The following is a 13,301-nucleotide window of genomic DNA, read 5'->3' as shown; positions in this document are numbered from 1 at the left end:
TCAGTAAAATTAGCTCCAGTGATTATACAATAACAGTAATGCAATACAGTAACAATAATGACATTTGTCACAATATGATTTTATGATGTTATACTTAGCATTATACCAATACATTTTTCTTATGTCTTTATTTTGTTTACATTCATTCATTAATTTATTGTTTATTTAAAGCATTTACAGGATATATGCAAGTTCAAAATTCCAAAATCATTAATTTACAGATGAAAAGGAGTGGGAAGCAGAAAAACTTATTTACTCCCACCCCCAATCTCATCATCAAATAACTTAACATAATAACATTTTAAATACTCACTCCTGTCCTTAGACTTTGAGCCAGAACAATGAACAAAATAGGCCTATACCAGATTTAATAAACTCATTCGACAGTATTTACATTATATAACCAAAATGTGTGTGAAAAATAGAAACAAAATAAATTCCTGGTGGTGTTACCAGGGGTAACAGTTAACCATCAACTTACATTATAATAATTACATACCAACAATGGTAGAGTAAAACTACAATACCACCAAAGATAAAGGGCCATTGCTAAAACACAAAACTTTTTAGCATTTTGTTACTTTGCTAATGCATATTTTGATGATCAAACTTCAAACAATCTTCATGGTTTTTGAATGTTCCACTTTTATATTCATGACATTTTCTAATTCTTGGCAAATGTTTGCCATGTTCTGTACATACACAGCCATTTAAAACCACAAACAACCATCTGTTTTCTTCAGGTTTCACTAGGACCAAAAATCAGCCATCACATTGTGTTAAATATCAATATCAACTGATTTTTATCATTTTTGGCCATATTGCCCAGCCCTAATTTTAACTCAACATTGGTGTTTTGTTCTTTTTAATCATCTCATTTGGATGTGTGTAAATTCACTCTGAGAAATTGGTCTTTTCCTGTGTTTGCTTTGGCATGAGTATCCTTTGCTTATTTTCTAAGTCAGCGGTAAGGTGCCTGGTCAGTCTGTGATTATGTAAATCACATGGAGTTCTCGCTCTTCACCTCTCCTGATGGGGGAGGAAGTGGTGTCTGGGCCACAGAACAGACAGTATTTGGATGTTTTGAATGATGGCCTGCAGTAAAAGAGGTGCCTGTGGCTGAGATTTGGCCTTGCGGGGCTGACTGTCTGGGTCGAGGGGCTGCTGGAGAACACAGTGTGCCCAAGTAACACTTTACTAAGTGACTGCAAACCAGGGCTTTGACCAGGTAGAGACAAATCTGCTTTTGCACAAAGTCTGTAAACCAGACGTTGGGAGGTCACACGGTCAGTTTTGAGTCACTTTTATACACAAACAGCCACACACATCCTGCAGCTGCAGCGTGTGAGGCCTGCTTCACATCTCTTTCACATCCATGTGTGAAAGTCGCAGCTCGAAGTTTATCCACATTTTCAGTAAAGACGTGAGAGCAATGAATTGTTTCCTGCCTGAACCAGTGAACCCATTTCGTATGGGTATTAACTGGAGGGTATGAACTGTTACTCAGAGAAAGAAATGCACAGCTGGACCTGACTCAAAATACACAGTTTGGCTTCTGGCCAGTCTCTACACCAAAACTGACTTATTAAGTGCAACAGAACACCTCAGTAGTGACTGTGCATAGTGCTTTGTCAGGGATATAATCATACACAGTAACCATACCATAAGGGATCAAGAGGAGGAAATATGTCACTCATTCATTAAAGAAGTGTTAATGTAGAAACACCACAATAATATTTTGGAAATCCTTCTAGAGATTTCTAAGCCAACCAACAGTTTTATACATGATTTAAAGTTTTTGCAGCATGATTGAAGCTGAAAAGGAACTTAAAATGAACCTCGTAGATTTGGAAGATTTGCTTTCTAATTGTTTCATGCAATGATGATAGTGAATTTAGTTAATTAATCATTTGGTTTACTAAGAATACTCACTTGTTTTGTCAGAAATCACAGCTGAATCAGTGAGTGATGGATATTTTGGGTCACTTAAGTCACTTAAACTAAGAAAGAGAAGTTACTTATTTCCTTTCTTTAATCATTGCAAAGTTACACTGCAACTTTTAAAAGACAACTTACTATACCATATAAACGGCCAGTTCGTAGTTTCACGTTTTTTTTTGTTAAATCGTACCCTACTGTTGCTCAAAGTTTCTATTACAAAGTAGACTGTTGGTTTTATGGAATAATATATCTTTCTGTCCATAAAATGAGCAGTTCTGACACTAGCTTGTCTAGACGCTCACTTATGTCTTTTAAAGTATCATTCACTTGGACTGATGTAAAGAGTGATGATTTCTTCAGCTCCAGTTTTTCACATCAGAGTAACAGAAGCCTCTTTGCCCGTGTCAACCTCCCGAGGAGAGACATGAGGCAAGACTGGAACGGCCTTGAGTAGGACTAGTAAAGTTACTTTTCTGTGCCAATATGCAAGTCCCAGACTGTGTGTGTCAGACACTAATGATTTCCTCAGATAATGGCAGAATGATTTTTTATATTCTAACCAGCTATTACATAGTATATGAAGGATCTAATTTTCCAAAATAGTAGAACAGATGAAAGTTACGGTCAGAGTGAGTTGTGTTTCAGCCTTGGGCTCATATATCATCCAAGTTTAAATCTCTTGGGATCTGAAAAAAAAGTGTTTTCTTGGGTTGACTACTGACCTGAAGGTGTTGGTGTTTTGCCACTTAAGCTCTACCAAAACAATGACCTCATCCTGAAGTGCTTATTGCTGCTACCCCTACTCTTTTTCGGCGGTGTAGGTATCAGGTTTGAACATTTTTCCATATGCCTCTGTCACCTGCCCAAGTGGCCTTTGCACCCTGCTAACAAGCCACACGTTCATCACGTTGGCATTATGGCAAAGTCCTGCCGTTGTTGTCGTCCTTTCATTGTCGCTAAGAACTGCTGTGCAAAAATAAGCAACTCAAAAAAGGGGCCTGTCTGGGCATATAGTCGAGTAAAAAATAAACAAAACGGGGCAGTGATATCTCAAATCAGCCAGCTTTCTCTAATCAGTTTACCAAAAGCAAACATCAAACACACGCATTGGCTCTGAATGAGGGTGAGGCAGAGCAGATGATTGTTTTATCAGCTGGAATTCGTAGATATCTCCAACTGCGTGATTCACTAGAGGTGCTCACCAAGCACAAACAGCTGATGAAAGCACACTGTCAGATATGAGGCAAACTACAACACCAAGTGCTCACATAGAGACAGCAGCTTTTATATTTAAACTTTGTGCTTTTCTATGTTCCGCCACTTTTACCAAATGTTACACAGATTTGGGTCATTAGAACTATGTGATCTAATATTTACAATTTTCTTTTCATTAGAGTTTCAGTACTTCAATACTCAAATCATTGTGTTTTCATTATGCTAGAATGAGTCCTATTATATATACAGAGAGAGTGGTTCCTCTGATGCTCAAATGTCAGTTCTAGAAAAGGCTATCCATGCTTTTCATGGACACTGAAGGAGGTTATTTAGGGTTAATCATTTGCATTTTGCATCCTCACCACTAGAGGCTACTAAATTCTACACACCAGAACTTTAAAATCTCATAATGCTACCTGTTGAATTACATTTTTGTTGTTTACTTTTTCCCAATTTTTTGTCTTTCCATTTGTTCATTCCATATGACAGCGAACAGAAAGTTTAGCATGAGCAATCTTAAACAGGTACAGTTATCACAAATGTACTATGTAAGTGATCAAAACCCTGCAGCGGCTTTATACTGTAGTAATCCTTATGATAACCTGTAGTTTGACTTACAACTTGGAACAATGTAGGACGTAAGAACATTTTCAGTTTTGGGGAGGACTATCTTACTTCACAGAGGCTAACCTTGTACTACCCTCCCCACTTCTTTTCCCTACCTCATTTTATTTTATTTTAGCATGTCCTGCCATTCTGCCGTATCACTCCAAGATTGTTATCCAGCGGTCCCGTCTCCCTTTGACGTGTGTTCTGGCTTTTTTCTTGCTGTTTGCCATTGAGCTGAGTGCAGACTGATTAGCATCACAGTTCAGGGGGAAAGGCTCCAGGTAGCATCCCCATCGCACTCAAAAATGTGGGTGGCGGCTGATAAGAGCGGTCAACAAGTTAAGGTCCTCTTCCACTTTTTTGCCCTGGCCTCTGTTTCCCTCTGTACACCCTCAGTGATCCAGAAAGAACCAAGATCCAGACAGACAAGACACACGCACATACATGCACACATCAGATAACGCAGTATGATTGGTCCCAGGCAGTGTGCCTCTCTCCTTATGTAACCAGTCCTCTCTGTTTTCAACTTTTGTTTTAAAAATGTTCCAGGGTTAAACATGCAGCTTTCCTCCATTCACTTTAGTGTTGTTTTTTTTTTTTTAGTATCTGGGATATATTTTAACCCTTCTTTTTAAACCAGGAAAACAACTTTCTTTTTTTTCCCTGACTCTGTATTGTATTTTTCTGTTTCATGTCTTGGAGTACAGTGTGTTGTCTTTCTTTCTCAAGCTGATTATTATTTCCTGAGAGGTAGAGTGTTTTCCTAGATTAGTCTTACTTTTTGGCTAATTAAAGGATGTTGTGGGTTTTCTCTGAATCACTACGAATCATCAAGCACTTAATTAGCTCAGTCAATAGAGGAAACTCCCTTTTCCTGCAAGGACACTGAGCCTCACAAATCCTGAGCTGTGACAGCAGGGCAAATACTGGTTACACATAATATTCTACTGCAGGTATCACATTACAGTGTTGATCTAAAGTGTTTATGAAGCACACTTGAGCCTAAGTGTAGTTTGGTTGGCCTGAAAAGTCATGAAATTGCAACCACATGGTCAAGACAGTGCAAACAAATCACCCCTAACAATTACAGTGTCACAACTAGCAGTAGGCTCTAAATCTAACCATGTGGACTTGTTATACAATAAAGGCTTGAGAATGATTTATCATTTAGGGATTCGTTCCAGTTGGTGCTATGTTTGTTGTTGGAGGTGATTGAGAGCTTAAAGTTGAAGCTCTATTGTTTTTTCTTTATACGTTTCCATTGTTTACACATGCTACCAACACTAATGGTATGCTCTGTGACAGGCCTAGCTTATCCTGCTACAGCTGTCGTCCCTTGTGTAGAGTTTTATTTCAGTAACTGGATAGGTCTAGACAAGCTTCCATCCTTGACTGCTGGTAAATGCGCCCTGTAACTGTAATGGACACTGGACCACCAAATCCCTGTGCCAACCTTCTGATAATCAATCAGGCGTGGCCTCCCGCCCCTCAGCAGTCATTTCTCTGCTTGGACCTCTGAAGGTAGCTGCACCAGGGACAATTCAGCGCCACCTGATCCTTGCAAACACATTAAAGGTACTTTGATGCATAGTGTTTCTGCACCTCTTCTCTCCACACCCTGGCTGTGTGAGGAGGTCTGTTGATTCACACACTAGTCTTAAAAAACCTCTGAGCAGAGATGCACAGCAGCTGCTGACGAGTCCTCAGCACCACTTACGTTGTGCAATACAGCTCTAGCCTGATAGAGACTGGCATTATCACTGTTTACTTTTAAATCTTGAATAACAGGAGATAGTTACCACACTTTTCCCTTTTTTCCTCTCCGTGCCTCTTGGCATTTTGTCTCCTTAGTGCTCTGTTTATGCCTGTGTTTTCAGGTGACTCACGTCTTCTGGAAATGTTTCTGTCTGGGTTTAAAAATTCTTCGTCTTTAACAACTCTCTCCCTCTCCTTCATTTGTTGTCCACCTTTCTCTTCCATCTCTCCTTCCATCTCTCAGAGCCAAGACCTCAAAGCCAGGCCAGGTATGATTATATCTGGGTTGTTGTTATTCTCATAGGAGCGATGCACAGCTTTTTCCAGAGTCTGGAATCAAAAAAGAAAGCAGTTACTCTCACTGATCTGTTTGTTTGGATCACCATCCAATTTACTTCATAGATAAGTGTTCAGTAATTTCTTCCATCTCCTTCTCTCAGAGGGACTTTTTAATGATTTTAGCAGCACTTTCATGGACACCATCACTAAACACTCCATTTGTGTTACTCTCCCTCAGGGCTTACATCTGTGGAGGACTGATAATTAGACTTTGATGCCTCATCTTCACTCTGTAGATGCTGTCAGCATCTTTTTCTTTTTAAATGGCTTCATGTAGCATCACAGTGACAAGCCTTTGAAGCCAAAGTAGCTGTCAGAAGATAAAAATCTCACTTCCCTGTGTTGAATCTCTGCCAGGACATATTGGAGAGTTTGGTGAAGAAGTGTTTGTGTGTCTAGAAGACATACAGTACATAGAGGTAAAGTGTGACGAAAGCATTTGCTGCTAATTTTCCAACCTAAAGACATTAAATAGGACTGGTTGGTTTTTAACGCAAACTTACTGCTGTACAACTTAATTTTGTCTGATAAACAAATTAAGTTTTTTTATATTTCGAAACACAAAGGGGAGAAAAAACTACTTTTCTAGGCATCATAATGGTGAATACTGGTTTATATTTTACTCTTGCATTCAACTACAATACAGATGTATGGTAGTATTAACCCTGTACCAGAAGCCACAAATTTGATTTTCATTTGTCATCTCAGATTTAAGAATAATGAGCTGCAAAATGATGCCTTTATCTCTGACAATTTTTTTTCCTTTTAATTTGAGTTGGACTCTTACATTATGATTTTGCTTTGTGCATACAACATATTTGGCCAGGATTTAGTTCAATTTAGAAACCAAAAGATGGTTCAGCTGTTCTACAACTATCAGTGAGTCCTTTGTTAATAAACTAAATTATAGAGCAAGTGCAAATGCCATTCACTCGATAAACTGTAAGAGCTTCCATTTATCACTTCAGTCATGATTTTATACTCACTGTAATCCCATACCAAGAAAATCAGTGTTTCCAAAATCCCTTACAATTTTTCAGTGTTTTAATTCAACTAATTCAACTAGAAACTGTCAACTCATTTTTCACTTGCAATTGTTGTGATTATTGAGGGCTTGTCTTATTATTATCTTAAATGAAAGCACAACGACTATATTTATTGTAATAAAGAAAAGCCAATATTTTGCAAGCTGTGAGTGGTTATGTTACTGTAGGGGTCTATTATCATTTAATGTGGATCCTTGTGGGCTGAATTAGTGATTTACAGGCTTTTACAGCTGACACGCAGAATGGGGCTAATGTGATTAGTCTGGGAATACAGATGGGTGGAAGTCTGAATAAGTGTCAGACAGACTGGCAGCTCTCTTCAAAGGTGACAGAACAATTGAATTGAATGTTTAACAGCTTTTCAGAAAGCTTTGGTAATAGCAGTGTTTACCAGTTGTAGAGTACTATTTAAGATCCTTGTTGGATTTAATAGCTCAGATTTTTGCCACCTGACTAAATTTGGTCCAAGTGATCCGAGCAGTCGAAACAAGAAAACAACAGTTTAAGTCCCAAAACATAGAGTTTGTTTTCCCTGTCTTACTAACAGACTGTGAAAATCTATTTTAATGGCAGTCTGAGAACCAAAGGCATAGTTGCATGCTGTAGAGATGGTAACAGCGGTCCGCCACTTACTATTTTTTTCACTGTTAACAAAGACTCCACTGTGTGAAAGTTCAGATCCCACTGAGGCTACATATCAGAGCAAAGCAAGTGCCTTTTAGGGAGAACACAGCATGCCGTCTTTGTGAGTTTATCAGGGAGCGAGTACATAAACAAACACAAAGCCTGATAAAGACAGTCTACAACATTATAGTGCTGCAATTACACAGGGATAGTAACTGTATATCACTGTTTTTATTGTAATGTTAAGGGAACATGAGAAAATCAAAGCGTTGACATTAACACAGTGTAGCTGTGTAAAATGGATTCATGTCATGTACACTGACTGATCTTGTATTGACTCTTACATCGCACATTAATGCTGTTGTACCAGTGTATTCTAGTTTTATGATGCTATAATTTCTTTTGCCTTTACCAGGTTGAGCTGCATCTGAAACCCATCCAGTCTCTGCTGCGCCACCATAAACCCCTGGTCTTCGTGCTCAACTCCCCCCAACCACTGATCTGGAAGATCAAGACAGAGAACCTGGCCCCAGGCATCAAACGTACCTTTCATGTGAGTCCAGCATCAGTAAAAGCCTTCAAATCCTGCTTCCTAAAACCATGTATTCATTTCCTTACAGGCTAAACTGTATCCTTGTTTCAGCTCCCTTATGCTCAGAGTGAAATATTAAAGTGATGTTAATTTGCTCAGGAGGCCTTTTTAGCTCCAACAGAGGTTTCCCATGATGATGCTTTGCATGCAAACACAGTGTGTAATACATCTACAGCAGCCATTGTTAAGTGAGGCATTATTCTCTGTATACTCAAGCATTATGGGAAATCTGTGCATGGTTATGAATCTACTGCAGATGAATTCTTTCCATTTTTCCTTTCAAAACAATAATAGTAAAAGCAGTGTTTCATAGTGTTTTGGGCAATTATAGACCCGTATCACTCTCATTCAGCATGTTGAAAAACATATTCATTAAAAGTGTAAAATGTGCTTGTTCAGCTTTATTCACTCCAGTACCTGACAAAAAAAAAAAATGCTTTTCTGTGTTGCTGTTCAAAACCACAGGACTGTATCCCTACTCCCTGTCTGTTATAAACAGTTCTGTTGATAGACTGGCAGATGTTCAAATCAGACATTACCAAACTCAAAGACAGAGTGTGACGTAGCAAGTACTAAATCTCTGCAGAGGCAGGGGTTGATTGTCCTTACACCTGTGGATATTTGTTAAAGTACTAAAATACATGGCTAATTAGTTTCAAAGGAATTTAAATATTCACTGTTGTTTTTGGCGACAGATGTTTCAGGGAAGGGGCGTGTTCGAGATACACAGACACATCTTCAGATAAGAATAACTCATTACTGGCTTAAAGTTGGCTGCACTATTAAAATAGCTGACGGAGATTCAGTTTAAGACCAGGGTACAAAGAGGGGAAAGAGAAGATGTTTTGGTGAGGGGTATTGTAGTGCAGTGGGAGCCAGGTCCCCTGGAGAGCCAGCCATATTTAGTAGAGGGTACCAGGGGGCCTCGCTGGGAAACTTAATAAAAAATGTAAAAATGGACTGCCTTGGTTTTCTTGTTCAAAGGCTGTGAATCACATGAGAAAATCATAGCAAACTCAGACCCACAAACCCTACCCATGGCTTAACCATGCTATATTGCTAGGAAAACCTTTTTCTTGCTTTTTCTTCTTTTCTCCGCTGAAGGCTTTTCTGAATTTTTGGCTTCCCAGAGGTAATCATTTTCAATTGTATGTTAACACCACAACATTCTGAAATAATGCCCTATCAGGTATATATATTATTACCATATGTGGCCTAGTATTTTCTTGCTTCTCATACGCAAAACATCCTGCTGTGAAAGCCAGTGTGACATGGAGAATAACATATTTGAATTGCGAAATCCTTGCATTATGCACAGGCTCATACACACACACACACACACACACACACACACACACACGCACACACACACTCACACACACACGCACGCACACACACACACACATACACATAGAGTGCATTTTATAGAAAGAGCTCAGTGTTCTTCTCATACGGTATATTCTCTGCAGCCCAGCCCCTTTGACATTTAGAGCAGCCAGAGTATTAATATGCCACTTCAAGGTCTTTTTAAATGGCATCTTTTTTTAGACATTTCTGACATATGGCTTTCATTAAAAAGACATATTATCATCTGTATTAAGTGTGATTACTGTATATTGGTCACTTAAAAAAATCTCACTTGTAGATTTCATACAAAGAACTTGACAAAGTAAAATCCAAGTGCAAAATGCCAAATGCATCTTTTTATTATTATTTCCTGTAGTAATGAGAATGTTCTCATGTCAAATTAAACTAATGCATTTCATACAGATGGATGTGCATCTGGCTTGCCTGTGTTTTCTTAAGCTGTGATAATGTGTGGCCGGCAAGATGAGTGTTTTTCTGTGCAGACCAGCAGGTCAGTATCACAGTAAATGTCTCCCCTTGTCAGTGGTGGCAGACAGAAAGCAGCTGACAACCATCATTAAAGCCTGCAGTACTAGCAGAGCTGTTGCTGTGTGTCTAATGATGTTGGATATCAGTGCTTTTGCAGAACAAGGGGTTTTCAGCTCTTTATTATGTCATATGCAACATGAAATGATAAGATAAATCTCTGTATTAAAGGCATGTGTATTATTCAGATTGACTCTACAATAACAGAAGTGGAGATAACAGTATTGTCTCTTCACCTTTCAGTTTGATACTTATCTGACATATAATTGCAGTTTTTCAAGTGGGGCGAGGAAAGATGTCGGGAATCTTAACAGTGAAAGATGAGGTCCCTGGAGTCAGACAATGCCCAGGTAATGGCTTTGACTGAGTGCAGGGGCCCCCACTGAATTAGGTGTTAAGTATGTGGTGTTTGAGTGACAGCACAGAGCCCTCTAGCAGTGTAAGCTGTTGGTATCTTATCCACCAGCCTGACTATACTTGGCTGTAATCCAGAGGAGTTGCCCTGATGACACTTGTCTTCTCAGGTTCTCGTCACAGTGACACCTGCTTAACATGCCATAAAACACCCTGTGTTAAGAAAAAAACCCATTTTTATGAATTCCAACAAATCAGCTGACTGTTCACTTAACACAGTGTCACTGCACCAAGTTTTTATAGCTTTCTGTTTTTGAACACCACATACTATATATAGTATTATATATAAAACAGAGCTTTTAATATAAATAGAGAAAAGCACCTTTCTTATTTCTAGCTGGAAACTATAAAATAACACAAACTCGGCTAATGTCATCTCTGATGAGCCATTTTGTATTTACTGCTTATTTTATGTAATACTTAATTCAATTCACATGCATTTAATACTAGTGCTATAAGACTGAGAGTTCCTCATTTGATGATTTAAAAAAAAATTTTGCTGATATTTATTAACTTAAAATTAGATGAAATTGTAGGATAATGAGAGTGTAAACTTGTGAAACCTTTTAACCAATATTACGTTTTATAGTATATGATGACGGCCATGATGGTGTGAGATGATAGGAAATAGAGCTGTTTTCAACATATGTTTTAACCTTACAGACGTATGTGGGCAGGGAATGATGCTTTTTTAATGGGTTTTATGGTTCCACAATCAGATACAGTTTTGTAATCTCATGAGCTTGAACCTATATGTGTAGCAGTTTCCTGAGTAGTCTACATGCATGAGTCCAGCTGCTAGCCTGTTGTTGTTGCTGCTAGCCAACTTCTACTAACCAGACAGTCAACTATTGAACTGCAGTACAGCAAGTGGAATACCTCCAACAATATTAAGATATGGGTTGCATGCATTTTGGGGGAAACTCAACACTGATACTCAAGGATATGATTTTTACACAACAATAACAACAATGATGATAATCAATTAAATTATACGCTATTTTATGAGTGGTGTTAAGGCACCTGCTTTATGGTTAAGGGGGCATTGGTACAAAACAGGTTGAGAACCGCTGGTGTAGAGTAACAGAGTCAAGAGGAACGAGCTTTGGGACCTAACACTTCAGAACAGAAACCCTCTGCCAGACCTCCCTCACTCTGCCTTTCCATTGGAGAAGCTGTTTCCTGGGGCTAATTGGACTCTGAATCAGGCCTGCCAGTCCTTGTTTCCTGGTCCCAGTGCTCTGGGCTCTGTGGACGCAGATGGGCTGCCTGGAAAAGCTTCAGAGATGTTGAGCACACTGTTGCTGTTGGCCACTGGACCTTGCTGGCTTTTAAAATACCAGAATCCAGACTTTTGTTGTAAAACATGCTCTCTGCTGTACAGTTTGTCAATCTGCAGCAGGCAAGAATCATCATGGGTCTGAAACGACATGAAATATGAACACTGAAATCAGGCCAAATTTTATTTTACCAAGGGACAGTAGGGGGTTGAAATATGGCCTTTGTTCAGAGTGTGCTGTGTTTACTCTATGTTCAAATACATATATTTTTGAGGGAAGAGAAAATGGCTGTGTTGCATCTCTGAAAAGGCTGATCTAGAGCAAATGTTTTATAAGTCTTGATGGAAGAGCACTGTAAAGTTTTGCTGTTGGCTTGTGCTCCCTGTTGTTTGTTTGCCAAGCTGTGCCTTTTTCCTTTTTTTCTTTCATTACATGAAAGCATGTAGTATGAGATCCATCCCTTCACACACTTGAGCGGTCTCCTCACTGTAATTGTTAATGGAAACCACTATTGGTTTTTATTTGGAGACAGAAACGGCAGAGGAACGCTCCAGAGTGGCGCTGAGACATATGGTATTGTTTTCTCCACAACAGAGCTTGCCAGTTCACATGAACACAGGCACATCTGTAGCAAGTATCGTCATTAGGTCTCCATATCTCATTAAGACAGGGAAGATCAAATCAGCCTCAAAAGCATTTCTCACATTAATTACACCAGAGAGTTATTGCATGTTCATATTATCCATCAGGCTTTTCTGCACCTTCCATCACCCTCCTCTGTTTGCAACACCTCCTGATTGCCAAACAGCCTTTTGCTATTTCCCAGGCTTCGGGGATTGCTCAGTGCGAATGCAGTGGAGAATTACAGCTCTATGATAATTGATCTCAAACATTTGGCATGCCTTCTCCCTTTTACTGCACATATGGCCATGATATGTTAATGCTTATAGGCAGAGGGCAGGAAATAAACTTTTTTTAAATGTTTCAGCAGCGCTGGCAGATGTGCTTTAAACACAAGATAATAAAGAAAACCACCATCTAACTATATAAAAGACAGTGGATTAAAATTGTGCTGTCTGTAAAATGCCTGCTTGCGAACATCATTGTCAGTGAAAGTACAGGAGTTTCTACCATTACAAACATGAAAGCATGGGTTGCAATCCCCATGGTATGCTTTAGCTAACTTCTACATTCTTTGTTTGCTCTCAGCTGCCAAGTCTGAAGAATTCCTCTTAAGTTGAGGTAATATTCACTTTTCATCTAGTTCAAACTCCAAACACATTACAAGGTCTTTACACCAAACAAAATTTACCTTTAAGACAGTTTTGGCAGTAATGGCAACAGATTGCTTAAAAAAAAAGAGGTCAACTCTATTTTCATATATTGATGTTATGCTTTGCTTGGCAATCAACTGCTGCTTGCAGTTCAACATTAGATAGACATTTCAGGAGGCCAGCATGAAATCAACAGGGAGAATTGTTAGATCTGTTCTACAGTCTAACATTCACTGAATGCCTGTGTTGGTTACATAGTTATATTTCAAATTAATCTATTAAATGTAATATTAATAGTCTTGTAATAGTCTTAGTTGTC

The 13,301-nt window shown here is 38.9% G+C and overlaps 1 protein-coding gene across 1 annotated transcript in view; it reads left to right on the top strand.

Annotated features, from left to right (window-relative positions):
- Nucleotides 1-13,301, top strand: part of tgfbr3 (transforming growth factor, beta receptor III) — a 71,550-nt gene that overhangs the window by 27,322 nt on the left and 30,927 nt on the right. The window contains exon 4 of the mRNA XM_030132958.1: nt 7,945-8,082. Within this exon, the coding sequence (XP_029988818.1) occupies nt 7,945-8,082 (138 nt within the window). The remainder of the gene's footprint in view (nt 1-7,944; nt 8,083-13,301) is intronic.

The sequence above is a fragment of the Sphaeramia orbicularis genome, chromosome 4 (assembly GCF_902148855.1).
Source record: "Sphaeramia orbicularis chromosome 4, fSphaOr1.1, whole genome shotgun sequence".
Classification (NCBI taxonomy): domain Eukaryota; kingdom Metazoa; phylum Chordata; class Actinopteri; order Kurtiformes; family Apogonidae; genus Sphaeramia; species Sphaeramia orbicularis.
Note: the sequence above shows the minus strand (reverse complement) of the source record. Positions and strands in the feature narration are given on the sequence as shown.